Source organism: Morone saxatilis, unplaced genomic scaffold (assembly GCF_004916995.1).
Source record: "Morone saxatilis isolate NCDOM2014 unplaced genomic scaffold, NCSU_SB_2.0 Contig17, whole genome shotgun sequence".
Classification (NCBI taxonomy): domain Eukaryota; kingdom Metazoa; phylum Chordata; class Actinopteri; family Moronidae; genus Morone; species Morone saxatilis.
Window position 1 is genome coordinate 3,667,913 of NW_023339729.1, and position 15,499 is coordinate 3,683,411.

Below are 15,499 nucleotides of genomic sequence, written 5' to 3' on the forward strand. Positions count from 1 at the left end.
ATGCACCTCAATAACATCTGCTGGTTATACTAGCCCTGTCTAGTAAACACCCTTATCTTTCAAACAGAGGTAGCAAAAGTATACAGAAGTACTGATGCAACTTCTTTACCCAAGTAAAAGTGAAAAAGTACAGCCTCTGGAACTCAAAGTATAAAAGTAAAACGTACTCTCTTGGTTTCTCTGGAGAACATTTCTACCAACTGTTGCTAAGGAAAGTGAACTGACACTTTAAACAGGGCCAAGTCTCTGTCTGTCATATGTGATACAACAGTCTTGATGTTGGGAAGGCGTGCAGTGATGCAAAAAATAATAAAAAATTATAATTCCCCCCAAAAGCATTAAAAACTAAAGTAACAAGCGTGTTCTGACAATGCAAGGAGTAGAAAGTACAGATATTTGTGTAAAAATGTACAGGGTAAAAGTTAAAAGTTGTCAGAAAAAGAAATACTCAAGTACAGTACAGTAACAAAGTATTAATACTTTAACAACAGAGTATTAATACTTTGTTACTTCCCATCTCTGCCTTTACACTCCATGTCCTGTTTATTACGTGGGTTTTCTTTTATAAATTTGTCATCTCCAAGCCCAAACTGAGATAACCCTGATGACATCATCAGCCCCTGTTGACATCATCAGCCCCTGTTGACATCATCAGGGTTATTTAGTCAGACTGGACACAGCTCCTCGGAGAAGACAATAAACAGCTGTAGTGCTAACTGTGTTGAGTAAAAAGAGCTTTATGAATAAATTCAGTGGATGACCTCTTTAAAGTTGTATTTTGAAATTCTAATTTAATGTCTTGTGTTGCATATAAACAGGGGTGGAACCATTGTCAGCAAACATTAGGGCTGCACAATATGGTAAAAAAAAGAATCATATTGCAATTATTTTGACAGATGTCAAATGTATGATTCACAATTAGTGTGAATGTGAATTTGTGCATCACAACTTTCTTTGAAAAAACGCTACTGTGAAATGGTGATGATGTGACATAGTGTCTGTACCACACAAATATGTTTTCTTACATCTGGAGAACAAGATTTTTAGGCCTCTCAGCAGCACTACAGCACTTCATTATAATGCTGTTTTGACACACATTTTTAAGATTGCAGCTTCTAGCAGTTTGGATATTGCACTTGGCAATAATTTGATGATATTGCAATTAATTGTGCAGCTGTAGTAAACTTCCAGTTAGTCAAGAATAGAAGACTAATCAGAAGTTACTCTTATTTCCAGTGTTTCCTCTTCTATATAATCTAGTTTATACTTCACAATCACGTGATTACAGCTTGTAAGTATAACAATGTTGTCTTTTCTAATAAATGTGTGTAACTGAGTCACATCACCAGGTTGAGTTTTATTCTGCAAATTTCATAAAATGGTCATATCTAATCATTTTAAATTGTTGCAATTCTACAGAATATTGTTATTAATACAATGTATGGCTGATGATACCCCATGGCCTCTATACAGTGTTGTCAGACCCGGACCTGTGGTGGATTGCCTTGAGGAATGACAATGTGTGTGAGAACTGTCTTTCTGCAGCTGTCTGTGTTTAGGGTCTTTTACCTGAATGAGGACATGTCTGATTTAAAATTAGAATAATGTCACCTGTTTATTTCTCGTTTTTTTGTTTGTGAAACCGTGGCTTTAATTCCATGGTTGCCACAGTGTTTACAGTTTAGACGTGACCCGACCTAAATACTATAAATAGGGTCAAATTGTGAAATTTGTGATAGCAGAAACAGGTGCTCAGTAGTGCAACCTTTGGTCAACCCATTGGCATTTTTTATAGATCTCTGGTGACACAGAATCCGGCACCTGTTACAACCAGGACCATACCTACCATTGAGGACACTGAGGTTATGTCAACTGTATCTTGTTTTTATTTGGGCACTTAGGCAACCTGGGTGGTAGGGTATCCATTCCACAAAATAAAATTAGTCTATGCGTTTAAAGACATAATCTGATAGTAGTACCGTAGTTGAGTGAATAAAATATCAAAAACCAACTACTTTTAACATTTAACAGAAGGGTGCACTGGGCAGACTTGGCCTCAGTATTTCATTCACCAGTCCTGGCTACAACCCATCTACCCTCCTGTGGGGTCCTGGTCCAAGGGACGTTGTGGGAACCCCTATAGTCCCGCCGGCGGCCAGCTGGAGGCGCTGTTGACTGTGTAGTGTCACACAGACGCCATCTTGAGGAGACCCCGAACGCAGCGCTTGGTTGGTGGTGATTGACAACAATCTCAGGCGCATCATGAAGGGATTACTCACTAACAAGTAGAACAGCATCACGTCGCGTTTGGGTTGCAGACGTCCAAGGGAAAGGAGAGGAGCTTCCCGGCCACCGTTCACCGCTCCAGGTTGTTGTTCTACTCGTAAAGAGAGAGGCTGCGCTGTAGCCTGATGGCCGGCTAGCTGCTCTCTGGACTCCGCCGCGGCCTGCTCGGGAGGAGGAAGGGTGGTGACGGCGCAAAATGCTCTACCGCTGACTCCCGACAAGACACTTATCCTTCCCAGAGACTCGCTGCGAGTTGGACGACGAGCACGATGCACTTATAGATTTTTTAAACGCTCTTAACTCTCCGATTTTCCTGTTGTGTGTGGAGGCTCTGAACGACAGTGAGTGCCGTCTTGCGTACCCTGAATTCCCAGCCTGAGACATGTCATCCAACTGCACCAGCGCAGCGCCTGTCAGCGCTAGCAAAACCAAGACGAAAAAGAAGCATTTTATAGGACAGAAAGTGAAATTATTCCGTGCGAGTGAGCCCATTCTCAGCGTTTTAATGTGGGGTGTCAACCATACGGTGAGTACATGTTATGTGTCTCGTTGTGGCCGGTGAGCGGTTTGTTTATGCTGCTGTTTTGATTTAGCTAGCCTGCTAGCTTGTTAGCAGGCTGCACTCATCTGTCAACCCAGCTTTGATGCTCTCGTTTGGTCATGAATCTCATACATTTCACGCATGTTCGCCTAAGTATTGGTAGCGGTTCGCTTGGACAGAAAGCTGCTAGCTGACTGTGCACCGGGCTGCTCGGGTTCATACAGTTTGCTGCCGCTTTGAGAGCTATCCGCGGGTCGCTTGCTGTGCCTGAAGCGTGCGTTTTGCAGGGATTTAGTGTGTTAAACTCTCTGCAGCTGCTGAGCGATTATCAGAAAATGGGCATGTCCTCGGCAGCTTTCACTCAAAGCACAGCCTTAACAACCTGTCATCATAAATCACGGATGGTGAAGTGTTTCGGAGCCCAGTCGTGAGCTGCGGCTGTAGTGCAGGCGTGGAGTGGGAGGGGTGTGACAGGCAGCCGGAGCAGCAGGTTACACAGATATTCAGCCACACAGCTGCAGACAGCAGCCGATTGCCCATTGTTTCAATAAACCTGCTCTGAACGTGTATTTGCAGCTCCAGTGCTCGCTGCCTGCCTCCAAACGCTGCAGTTTATTCCATCACATCATTCCCCTATAAATAGAGGAGAAAAATATATCACATTCACTTTTGGCCGAGGCTGCCTATGGCTATGAAAAGCACAGTGAAGGGCAGATTGGACACCAGTGATGGATGGAGTGGGTTTGCACCAGCAGTTTCGTCCTGCCTAGTGTGCACTACAGCTAGTGACCCACTCTTGCACAGTTTGATTGGTGCTTGAAAATCACCAATCCGTCCACGGTTGAAACTTTCTGATGTTGTCTGGTATCTGCAGTGTGGGTTCATTGCCACAGTCAGGTGTAATTTGTTTACAGGTCCTTTTTTTTAAAAAATTGTTTGGCTCCCTCACATCAGTTCGAGTGTATTACTGTCTGATCAGCACTGCTGTAATCAAATGACAAACTGACTCCTCTTCCAAACATGAATTGAGTAATTGGTAGTAACTCAAAGGCGGTTCACCGCCAAAACTGCTGATAGTAACAACAGCCACAGCCGATCTGACAGTGTGACAGTGGAGATGTGTTTGTGTGTCCGATTTCTGCAAGACACAACAGGGGAGCACAACAAACTCTGGCTAGCCTGCTAAATGAACGACACGGCGAAAGGAACTGCACACAAGCAAGGAATTAGGGAGGCGGCTAATGATATGGTTATCACTGCAGCATCTCCAGTATTCAGCGGGTGAACTTTGGCAGTGGGTGTGTGGGTGCAGCACGCAGGCCTGGTGATTCGAGGTGTGGGTGGGAAGCCGATTCAAGACATCAAACAGACTCCTCATCAAAGTCCCCTTCTTCCAGTCAGAAGTCGTATGCATTTTTAATAGTGCCCTCGCTGTGATGCTGGAGGGCTTCACTTGCACACAGTGTCAGTCGGTGTTTAGATGATGTACTACACCACCTGTTTGATGCTGCTAATCCCTCAGATTTGTTTAAATGTCATGTCAGCAGATAACTTCCCACTCAGGTCCATTAGCACACCAAGTTAAGGCAGTGCGTATATCTTCCTGCACTGCTCTTACAGTGAGCCCATTCAGCATCAGTAAATGACACTTTCATTAACAGAGTGTGACATTCATAAAGGACACAGTGTGTTTATATAGAAACTTTCCTTTAAAACACAATAGCTGCATGTTTCCTTACCTCTTACAGTTATACCTTACTTTTTGATACATTTAATTATACTGCACACAAGTTAATGTAGTTCTCAGGCTGCGAAGGGCACTAAGGAGCCACCTGACTACACATTTTCTTTTTGAAAACTTTATTTTAAAATTATATTTGTGTACAAACAACAACTGTATTTAAAAAAAAAAATAAAAAAGTATTGTCTGGCTATAATGTGATTGCTTTGGTATTATTTATATTATGAATATGGAAGTATAAGCTTACAATAAGTCAGATTGGCCGTTTATGAAGTCATTTGTGTGTGTGTGTGTGTGTGTGTGTGTGTGTTCACTACATATTGTTTCAAGTAGCTGTTGCATCGGTATAACAGCATAATATTTTCATCATCAGGATTTCTGAGTTGACTTTGAGAAAGAGAAGAACCCATATTAAATTACCAAACAGCATTGCCAGCACTGTGTGCGTACTTTGCGGCCCTTTTTACCTGTTTATCTCCCTGTTATTCCTCACTTCATAGCTCCTTAAAGGCTGTTTGACTCGGCTTTCTCCCTGGAGTAGTGGTATCTCTTCAATCTTTCCCCTCAATTTCCTTTGTGTGACTGTTTACTTGATAATCTGCAAGGAGGTTTTTCTGAAGTCCATCAAGTGTGAGCTTTTGCTCTGGATGTGTTTCAGCAGATAAGATCAGAGTCAGTGGGGCTTAGCAGCCGTAGCAAGAAAACTGTCAGCCTGTTCTTTGGTGCTAGAGTTAATGATCAGTACAGAGATTTGGCACAATGCGTTTGGCTTAGATAAAACCGACAACACGTTTTGTTTTTGAATACCAAGGTGTGTTACAGGTATACCTAGCTCTGTTTTATTAACTATCATCTGCTATTTTTCTCATTTTATCCTCATAATATGATGTTTAAAGTACATCTTGATTGGTTTGACTGGAAGTGCACAACTGTAGAGTACTTTGCGTGGGAGTCTGTTTCAAGCTGTTTCAGCCTGTGCCCTTATTGAAACTGCAAAAGTCATATGAACTATTTCCATATTAAATAGTTATACAGCCTGTTAGTGTGTATATCAGCCATTTCCTCTTTTCTTTAGGTTCTGGTCTGATCCATGTTTCTCCTTTCTCACTTCTCTCCTCCAGGTAAACGAGTTAAGTAACGTGCCTGTACCAGTAATGCTGATGCCAGATGACTTTAAAGCCTACAGTAAGATCAAAGTGGACAACCACCTATTTAACAAGTAGGTACATCACAGCTTATGCGGTCTATTAAAGGCACGATCTGTAAGCCACGTGTAATCATAAGGGTCACCCCACCTCCAGAGTTCAAAACACCTGCTGCCACACACAAAATCACTGACTGACTTTCTATCTTTGCTCAAACGCTCCTCAGTTGTACAGCTGAATATATCTGTAATAAAATGTTAACGTAACTATTTGTACTCATCACATCCCCTCACAGTAAAAGCAGACTTTCCCTAAATGGCCTTCTATCTGCCGTATACAGAATGATGTCAGCATCCATAATGTGACGATGGAGACATTAGTGCAGGGTCAGGTTGCATACGTACACAGACTGTTCAAAGTTCAGCTGAGTACTTAACTGAGCAGCTTTGCAATACAAATCATCCACATGGCAAAGTAGCAGTACAGGGCTGAAGCAGTGAGACTGTAAGGCTGCGACAATCAGAGCAATGTGCCCCTTTGGTGCTGTATACGGGAGTGGACACAATAATGTGAACACTAAATAAACAGCACTTAGACTCTGATGTATCTAGGTCACCATACCAGACTCTTGGTTTGGTGTTTTTGCTGCTCATTTACGGTGGCCCAAAAAGTCTCGTGTTGCTTTGAGAACGTGCATATCAAAGTGCTAATTGCCAAACATCAGTCAGCCACACTTAGTGGTTTTGGATGCATTTCAAATTTCTTTGCATTTCACATTTGATCTCTTTGTGGTATTTTGCAGCGGTATACCGATACCATGATATACTGTAGTATGAAAATGTATGTTTATCATACGTGTACATTTGCTTATCTGTGGCATCTGTGAATTCTATTGTATGAGTGTTGTTTAAAAAGTACTAAACTCTACTGTATTAAAATACAGGACACAATATTTAGTGAAATTATAATAAAGCCCTTCTGTTTTCATTCCATTAAGGGTCATTGTAACTGATGAAAATAATAATAATGTATGTGTAATACCGTATACCAGGATATTTTCAGAGACCGTTATCATACAGTTGCAACCATATTATACACTAGTCTCTTTGAAATTCTTTACTTTAACAACATAACACATTTCTATATGCTAACTGCAGACTGAAATACGGCATGTCCCTACTAAAAAGAGTCAAGATTAACTATATATAAAAAGTTCTGTCTATCTCGTATGTGTTTACTTCACATCATGAAAGTTGTTTTGTTTGCAGTTCTAAATTTAAATGAGGTGCTGTTAAAATACAGAACGTATGCATTCGGAAAACGAGCTCAAAGCTGTAAATGTCAACAAAGTCAATTGTATTATTGTCTGAGCCGGATCCACACCGCATCCGACAGTCTTCCTCATTTTCAGTAATGAGCCTCTGAGCTCCTGTCTGTCTGCTGACTCTGTGTGTCTCTTGCTCATCAGAGAAAACCTGCCTAGTCGCTTTAAGTTCAAAGAGTACTGTCCAATGGTATTCAGAAACCTGAGGGAGAGGTTCTGCATTGACGACCAGGACTACCAGGTGAGTCACTTCTGCTTAGAAAATATAAAGTAACTTTGATGGATTCAATGAAAGTTGTTTTGAAAAGGTTCAATCTTTTCTCTAGAGTATGGAAGCTGTAATTTCTCTTCCCCCCCCCCGCCCTTTTTTTTTTTTTTTTTCGGCATGAACTCTCTGACGAGTGGAGGCGCCCCACTCAACAGCGACTCCCAAGGTCGCTTTGGCAACCGCTTCCTGTCCAGCTACGACCACCGCTTTGTAATCAAAACCGTGTCCAGTGAGGACATCGCTGAGATGCACAACATCCTAAAAAAATATCACCAGGTAGAAGCCCCTCGTACCAGCACACGGCACATACAGAGACAGACTGAATGGGCAGAGTATTTTTAACTCTGTATATCTGTAATGTTGTTCAGTGTTGTTTTGAATCTAATGTCACACATACATGCAAATGATGCTGTGCTGTAGAAATGATATAACCGTAGAGCAGTGCTGTGCCCAGTTTTAATCAGCTTTCATACTGTACAGCTGATTCCTCACTCCCACACTTCCCGTTACACTCTGTGCTCTCCTCTGATTGTCTCCAGTTTATAGTGGAGTGTCATGGAAACACGCTGCTCCCTCAGTTCCTGGGCATGTACAGGCTAACAGTGGACGGGGTGGAGACATACATGGTGGTGACCCGGAATGTATTCAGCCATCGGCTCACGGTACACCGCAAATATGACCTGAAGGTAGGATATGTTGGGTTACACCGGCCCTAACATGAATCAAACACACACCAGTCTTTCAGAGGATAAATCACACAGACAGCTGAATACTACAAGCAAACACACACAACTGCCTCTCTCAATACCTCTGTGACCACTCTCTCTGAACTCTGTCAGTAATAGAAGTGAAAACTTAAATACATTATGGATTTATTTGAATCAACGTATGATGTAAAATGTAAACGTTCTTCCCTCAAGGAAGAAGAAGAATTCAGAAAAATTAAATAATGAAAAAAAGAAAAATGAAGTTAAATTTAAGAAATGATAAATGATAAATGGTAAAAANNGCTGAAATGATTAGTCGATTAATCACTAGTTGATGATAATTGATAAAAACATGTTATTGTTATTGATTAATCATTAAGCAATAATTCCCAATATTTGCTAATGCCAGCTTTCTGTTTTATATCATTGTAAATTCAATATGTTTTGGTTTTGTTCAGACAACCCAAGCAATCTTAAGATCTCACCTTCAGCTCTGAGAAAATATGAAAATCATGATAAAAATAATCGTTAGTTGCAGCTCTCAATTTAAGTCAGAGCGCTGCAGTTTTAAGTGAAGGCTTCATTTTTATTATAATTAAAAACCATTGAGTTTATTGCTCAAATTCTTACTTGGATTTTGCAGTGATTATGAGCCATGGTAGTAGCTGTAAGTTGTATAAAGTTTAAAAATGAAACCAATCTGTTGGTGTGGAGGGATCTTACAGACCTCTGTGGCCTGCTCTGCTGCAGGCTAGCGGCTCCAGGCTACATTAGCAGCTACTAGTAGTATAACACACTCAGATATCTGGCCAACCCTCTGCAGTCGGGTTGCATTGTGGGGGTTATAAGTCTTACTTAATGATAAAAAAACAATTAAATGATTCAAATGATGTACTTGCACCACTATATTCTGCACAAACTACTTTAATATCTGTGTAGTAGCTAAAGATAAACAGGGAGTGAATGGGGATTTTCTAGAATGATGCATCAACTATAAATTTTCTGTTTTGTTTTTTTCTGTTTGAAAGAGGAAAAGGGCCTGTCAGTGAATTTAAAAAGGTAAAAGTTCATACTCTCCCTTGTAAAATTTGCAGGAGATTACAAATCCGGCTCATCAGTAAAGACCTTAGGGTTTGTGCTGAATAGCACAGTGCATAGGTTCCTTACCAGTGCTTGTGATCACAGTGCGCTGACTGCTTCTTGACTTTCTGCTGAAAAACCCTTCGTAGCATAGGCCTCTTCCTGCCAAAGTACTCTCTGGAGAAAACAACCTTACCTTTTCAGTATTGACAGTTTAAAAAGACGCAGTCTGAGTGGAAGTGGGTAATGTACTAAGAACACCTCTGATGTATCTTGAGCTGCTTTCAATTCATCCTATTTTTATTCTTATTTTCCGTCATTTCTAGGGTTCTACAGTCTCAAGGGAAGCCAGCGACAAGGAAAAGGTAGGTTTCATTTCCGTGCAGTGACGGCTGCTGCTGTGATGGGACAAAAATAAACGCCCTTAGCTAAGCCCAGAGGCAAACTTGTCAAATGACAGCTAAATTAAGCAGTTAGAAATAAGCAAATGTATTCTAGCTGTAGCTTTTGCAAATGTCAGTAGGCAATTATTTACTCCGAGCTTTTGGAATTCGACTTTTTCTGTCCAGTGAGACCAGAAATCATTGAAGAACCATTCATTTTGACCGTACTGTATGTCTATTTGTCATAACATCACATTTATGAGTGTGTTGCTGTGATGCTAAATTTTAAAAAACTGATATTATGACATTTCTGGTACCGTTTGATACCAAAATACTTTGCCTCTCTCCAGGCTAAAGAGCTCCCCACTTTTAAAGACAACGACTTCCTGAATGAAGGCCAGAAGCTGCAGATAGGAGATGACAACAAGAAGTACTTTTTGGAGAAGCTAAAACGGGACGTTGAGGTAAGAAACGTGTCCAGGTTTTTATCCGCTCTGCTGTAGAGTTGATAAGATAGTTAGCTGTAGTTTGGCCCCTCACTCTAAACCAGAGGGCTCTTCTGACTGTCTTTCAAACCTCCATACTTCTTTTGTTACCAAAGAAAGTATGGAACTGTCACGGTAGCATTGACAGAAAAACATCAAAAACCAAGAGAAACCAACTTCCTTCCTTTGATGAGACAGTTTCTCATGTAAATTATACATTTTAAATTATATATCTTATACTAACTAGACTCATTTAAGGCCATTTCTTTAATGTTGTCTGTGTGTGTCAGTTCTTGGCCACCCTAAAGATCATGGACTACAGTCTCCTGGTGGGCATCCATGACGTGGAGCGGGCGGAGCAGGAGGAGATGGACGTGGAGGGCGTGGGAGAGGAGGAGGAGTACGAGAACGACGGGATGGGTGGAGGCGTGCTCACGGGCTCCTTCGGCACGCCTCCCGACAGCCCCGGAAACCCTCTCAACTGTGGAGGATTCTTCGGCCCCGGGGAATTTGACCCCTCTGTGGACGTTTACGCAATCAAGAGCCACGACAGTGAGGGTGGTCTTTCACATCCATTTGACTTACTGAACTTAGCTGCTGCTTTAAATGGATGATTAGATGACTGTTTGTCTGTCAAGGAATGGAAAGGATGTTGATTTTCTTTTTTTTTTTTATTTGTTTAGTTTAACATTTACCTTAAATTCCAGTTGTGCAGAATAAAACCTAACTATCTCTGTCAGCCAGGTTAAGAACACTCAACTGGGGAGTGGAATAAAATGCCTCATACTGTAGTAGTAGAAATGGGTGGCATCATTTATTTTCAGTGAAAGTAAAGCCTTGTGATGTGCTATTCTTGTGCCAGGTGCTGTGAAGAAGGAGGTATACTTCATGGCCATCATCGACATCCTCACGCACTATGACGCTAAGAAAAAAGCTGCACATGCTGCCAAAACTGTGAAACACGGGGTGAGTGTCAATAATCCATATGAAGATTAATAAGCCCCATGGTCAATAATACATAATAAATAGGACATGAAACAGAGTGTAAAGTATATTAAAAAACACTAAATAATTTCATAAATGATTAAAATGCCATTCAATAAAGTCCACATTATTGAATGGCATTTTGTTTGTTGTTGTTGTGTTTTCATCATTCTCATTATGAAGAGTTTTGTTAGTTGTTCATTCAAACAATTCCCTTTTTCATAAGTCTGTTTTTATTTGATAAAGTCACTTTTGATGACAGTGAGAGTTGTCACCACCCCGTCACCTTCCAGCCAATCACAGGTGCCCTAGCCTCCCAGCAAGCTCGCTAGATCCAGTTAACTACGACAACCCAACAAGAAAAGGACTGTTTTGGTCCTAACAGTGTGTGTGTCTCTGTTTGTGGAGAGACAGCTGACTGTATTAAGTAGCTAGCTGCTGCTAACACTGACTCTTCACTTAGTAAGAAATCCAAGCTCCCAACCCAACCCAGCTTGTTATTGTATTGGATGTGTGCATTGTGTTTATTTATAGCAGCAGCCTGTAGTTTGTTTATTCAGAATAACTTTGGCATTATGTTACCAGATGCTTTAGCTAACAGGATTCAGTCTGCTACACAGTAGTTGTTGATCCTAGACTGGGAGCATTTGATTGGCTGAATGGTGAGACAAAAATGACGTGTGCAATAAATATTTACAGAAGAAAGTAAAAATGAATAACTCTCCATATAATTTTGAATAATTTCATGTAAGACAAAAATAATTGTTCTTAAATTTCATGTGTGTTTCTCCATCTAAATCGTTTTCTGCCTCTTTTTATTTTTTAATTCCTCAGGCGGGGGCCGAGATCTCGACGGTGAACCCGGAGCAGTACTCCAAACGATTCTACGAGTTCATGTCCAACATTTTATCATAGACTCATCTCCCACCTCCCAGTCCAGCCAGTCACTTCCTGTCATAGATCTGTCAAATGCCACGCACTTATTTCTCTCCCCACCCACCCCCAACCGCACTGTAGGTCCATCTCCCCCCTCTGCCTCTCTACCCCCTAATTAAAAAAAAAAAAACTACCAGCATCCTCCCACAGCCGGGACCAGTCTGGCAGGAAGGATGCACCGAGCCTGTTACAGTGTCCCACACAAACACACACACACCGCCACCACCGCTCCCTCATCCAATGCAAGGAAAACTCGTGAAACCCACTCACTGAATTCGGAATGACAACCCGATAATCTCCCTGTCCTTCTTTTAATTTTACTGCCCCCCCCAAGTCCTCCTGAACCACTTTGTTACTCCTCACGCCAGCACGGAAACTGTCTCACTAATGCCTTGAATGAGCGTGTCAGCTTCAGCAGTTAACAGTCCGTTAGTACAGTCTCTTCGGTTTCTGTTCATGTCGTTGTTGTTTCTTATGATTTCTATTAGACACACACACACAGACACACAGATGTAAACAACTCGCACAGATGCTGAATGGTCCGATTGCATGACAAACTCTTTGACAGTCACCATCAGGCTTCTCTCCGTAACAACAGAAAAATAAAAAGCTGAGAAATTGGAACGACGGGATAAACACATTAACATATAATGGTGTATTAAGTAAATGAATGCAATATCAAAAATGCATGGCTGATGTGTACATGAGACTCCACCAGTAAGTTGAAACATCAAACCACTGAACTTAGCATCTGAGTGTTACAACTAAAACGACAAAAAAAAGAGAAAAAAAAAAACCTTGGTGTTTGAATGTTACGTTGCCATATTGTTTTTGAATATTTTTGAAATTTTAACCGTGAGCTTGGTGGAGGTTGGTCTAAGAAAAAAAAATTCACATAAAAAGGGGAATTCTGCAGCAAATACTTGTTTTATTACCATAAGGATCATTTTTATATCTTGTTTACATTAATGTAGCAATTTTGTGTTTGTATACAGTATTGTTTTGTTACCAACAGACATTAGAAAAAAAAGGTTACTTGAAAATGATTCATTGCATATTAAAGGGAGTTTTAACTTGTTTTTGTTGTTTGGCTGTGCTTATTTCCTCAGTGACTGTCGCTCAAATGCTTCAGTCTGGAGTTTGTGCTACCATGTGAAGCACAAAGCGGATATGTGTTGCTAATAAATATCCTTTTTTTATACGCTTACATTTTTATTGGGTTTTTAGATTCACACCTGCATTGAAGTTTATCCCACTTGGCTTTTATATTTCGGGAGTATCCGTTTTAAAAATTGATCCTTTGCCTCAGCTTGGTGGTGTGTTTGAATGCTGCAGGATTAATTGTGTGTGAACTCTCATTCTTGAGCTCAGAAACTGGTGGAACAACAAATGTCAATTTGCGTCACGTGTTATCCACTAAACTGTCAATGACACCGACTAAACTCCACCCACCAAAGGTATTCTTTAATGATGCAGTTTAAAACTGGAACCTGAGTGAGGCTTGTTTTGTCAAAATGCCATAAGACGTATAATACTCGCAATATTTCACAAAACAGCAGCTCACAGTAAAGGACATTCAAGTGATTTAAAGGGGTTGTCAGTGAAATCAGCCCTTTGGCTAACTTCCAGCACATTATTGCAGTTAGCAGTCCCCTCCCACATCACTATTGAAATTCTGCTGCCTGCTCTTAAGGACCGCCTCCTTGTGGAAGATACCAGAAAATGGATTCAGTACATTTACTGCAGAAAGGAGATAGACCCATGGAACTAACTGAACACTGCATCAGTAATGGCTGTCAGAATGTAGAGCTATTTAACAATTATTTTAACAAAAATAACAGCACCTGTAATATTGCTCTTCCAAGAGACTGAGATTTTAAAAAGCAAGATTAAAAAAATTAATTAAAATTGAAGCAGCAGAGACAGAAATATCTCTAGTTTGAATCAAACTCCTAAAATGTTACATCCTACACCTCCCACAATCCCCTGTAGTTCGTAAACGAGGCTTTGACTTTGAGATATAAATATATTAAATTCCATAGAAAGCTACTCCAGAGCCGCGCAGAACACATTAAACACCTTTTTCCACAGGCTGCGTAGCAGTGAGTAGTATTACCTATGACTAAACTCTGGGCCATTTCGAAAAAAGTATATTTCCTTTCAAATATTATAATTATAATTATTATTATTCATTATTATTATGTACCTTGGCTGAATCACACTGCTAGCGATCTAATATTCATGTTTTTATTTCAACCAGTATCAAGAGAGTGATCTTTTCTGCTAAAGGTATGTGGATTAAGTCTACGTAATCCTGACTGGGGATGAGAGGAGAACGTTTGAAACACTGGCATAAACGTCCAAAGATGAAATTCTACAAAGCATTTTGATCCCTGGGCGCTGTTTGGAGCATTTCAGTGTTTGGAGTCGGCATTCGGAGCTGGTCGCCTTGAGGGGATCTGCAGTTGTGCCATTAGTCCTGGTGCTACCTGCAGTGTTGAAAACTAACTTCACTAGGTAGTCTAATCTCCTTGTGCCATAGTTTTAAAGAAAAACACTCGCACCACATGTCATAAAACAGAAAGGTTGAAAGTATTTTCCTGCTGCTGTCATCTTCCTTTAATTTGATTCCAGCGTTGGGGCAAGTATGACATTTAGAATTAGGTTTGGGCACAATGGCAATATAACAACGAGAATGTGGTGAATAGTTCGCTCTGACAATAACTCAGTCGAGTTGCATTGTTTAAAACTAGTGTTCATGTTTTGCAAGCAATATGCAAATAAGAAAGTGAAAGAACAGTACTAGGGCTCAGCATTGTTTTATTTTGTATACAAAAACGTGTGTTGACGTTGGGGAGAAACAGCAGCTCTAGTCCATCGCTGGCCTCAGGTTCGTGTGGTGATCTTGTCTATTCTCACGTGCCAGAGAAAACAGAAGCCTGTCAGTCACTGCAAGCTGTCATTCCACTAGCCCCAGCCTGTGGCTACTCAGCTCCATGCCCCTGTACTTACATGACATTGTAGGCACGACTCCATGGCCAGACACTGCTCTCTATCAACTGGCATTCAGCATGTGCTTGGAATGGTCTCAAAACAGGTCGTCTGGTTCCTGGGCACGATCAACACATTTCTCAAATAACGAAGACAGGAAGAATACTGTGGGCGCAGATTCGAGCCAGAACATACAAAGACCTGACTACGGGTGCAAGAAGAGGATGTTGTGTTTCTAACGACTACCTGCCCTAGCGGGCAAGGGATCCTCAACACTTTTTTCACAAAGAGCCTCATTGGCCCAGAGCAACAACAAGGGAAGAGCCACTTTTTACGGACAACATACCAAGTCACCTTTTGCAAAATGTGCATTTGCTAGCATATAGGGTTTTTTTTGTCATGATTAAGGCAGGCCAGAGGGTATCGGCCATGAAGTAACAGATAAGAATTCGTCTATCCACGTCTCATTGAAATCTCTGTGGCTCATCTTGTATGCCTCGTACCGTTCTCGTTTTTTACTGGGAAACCACCTGACGTTTTCTGGCTCGCCTCTCGCGGCGTCTTGCATGCTTTGATTTTCCATTGTTGCTGCTTCCGTGCAGACTCTTTTCCTCCACTATTCGTTACA

General features: G+C 41.1%; 1 protein-coding gene across 2 annotated transcripts; it reads left to right on the forward strand.

The window, feature by feature from the left end:
• The first annotated feature begins 2,123 nt into the window (after positions 1-2,123).
• On the forward strand, positions 2,124-12,958 carry LOC118326378 (phosphatidylinositol 5-phosphate 4-kinase type-2 beta). 2 transcript variants are annotated; one of them, XM_035659358.1, is made up of 10 exons: positions 2,124-2,812; positions 5,690-5,787; positions 7,182-7,291; positions 7,445-7,581; positions 7,845-7,991; positions 9,419-9,457; positions 9,826-9,939; positions 10,251-10,518; positions 10,823-10,926; positions 11,779-12,958. In XM_035659358.1, exons 1-10 carry the CDS (start codon positions 2,669-2,671, stop codon positions 11,857-11,859), a joined length of 1,242 nt encoding a protein of 413 aa, XP_035515251.1. In that variant the 5' UTR covers positions 2,124-2,668; the 3' UTR covers positions 11,860-12,958. The 2 variants fall into 2 exon arrangements, with proteins under 2 accessions (XP_035515251.1, XP_035515252.1); XM_035659359.1 differs by having other exon boundaries at positions 2,169-2,812; positions 7,182-7,277; positions 7,425-7,581; positions 10,251-10,512.
• Positions 12,959-15,499: the final 2,541 nt, after the last annotated feature.

Excerpts from the sequence above, each read along its gene's own strand:
- LOC118326378 (XM_035659358.1), top strand. The coding sequence starts at position 2,669 with ATGTCATCCAACTGCACCAGCGCAGCGCCTGTCAGCGCTAGCAAAACC. Across the intron at positions 2,813-5,689 it reads TGTGGGGTGTCAACCATACG|GTAAACGAGTTAAGTAACGT; the intron begins GTGAGTACATGT and ends TCTCTCCTCCAG. Across the intron at positions 10,519-10,822 it reads CAAGAGCCACGACAGTGAGG|GTGCTGTGAAGAAGGAGGTA; the intron begins GTGGTCTTTCAC and ends TTCTTGTGCCAG.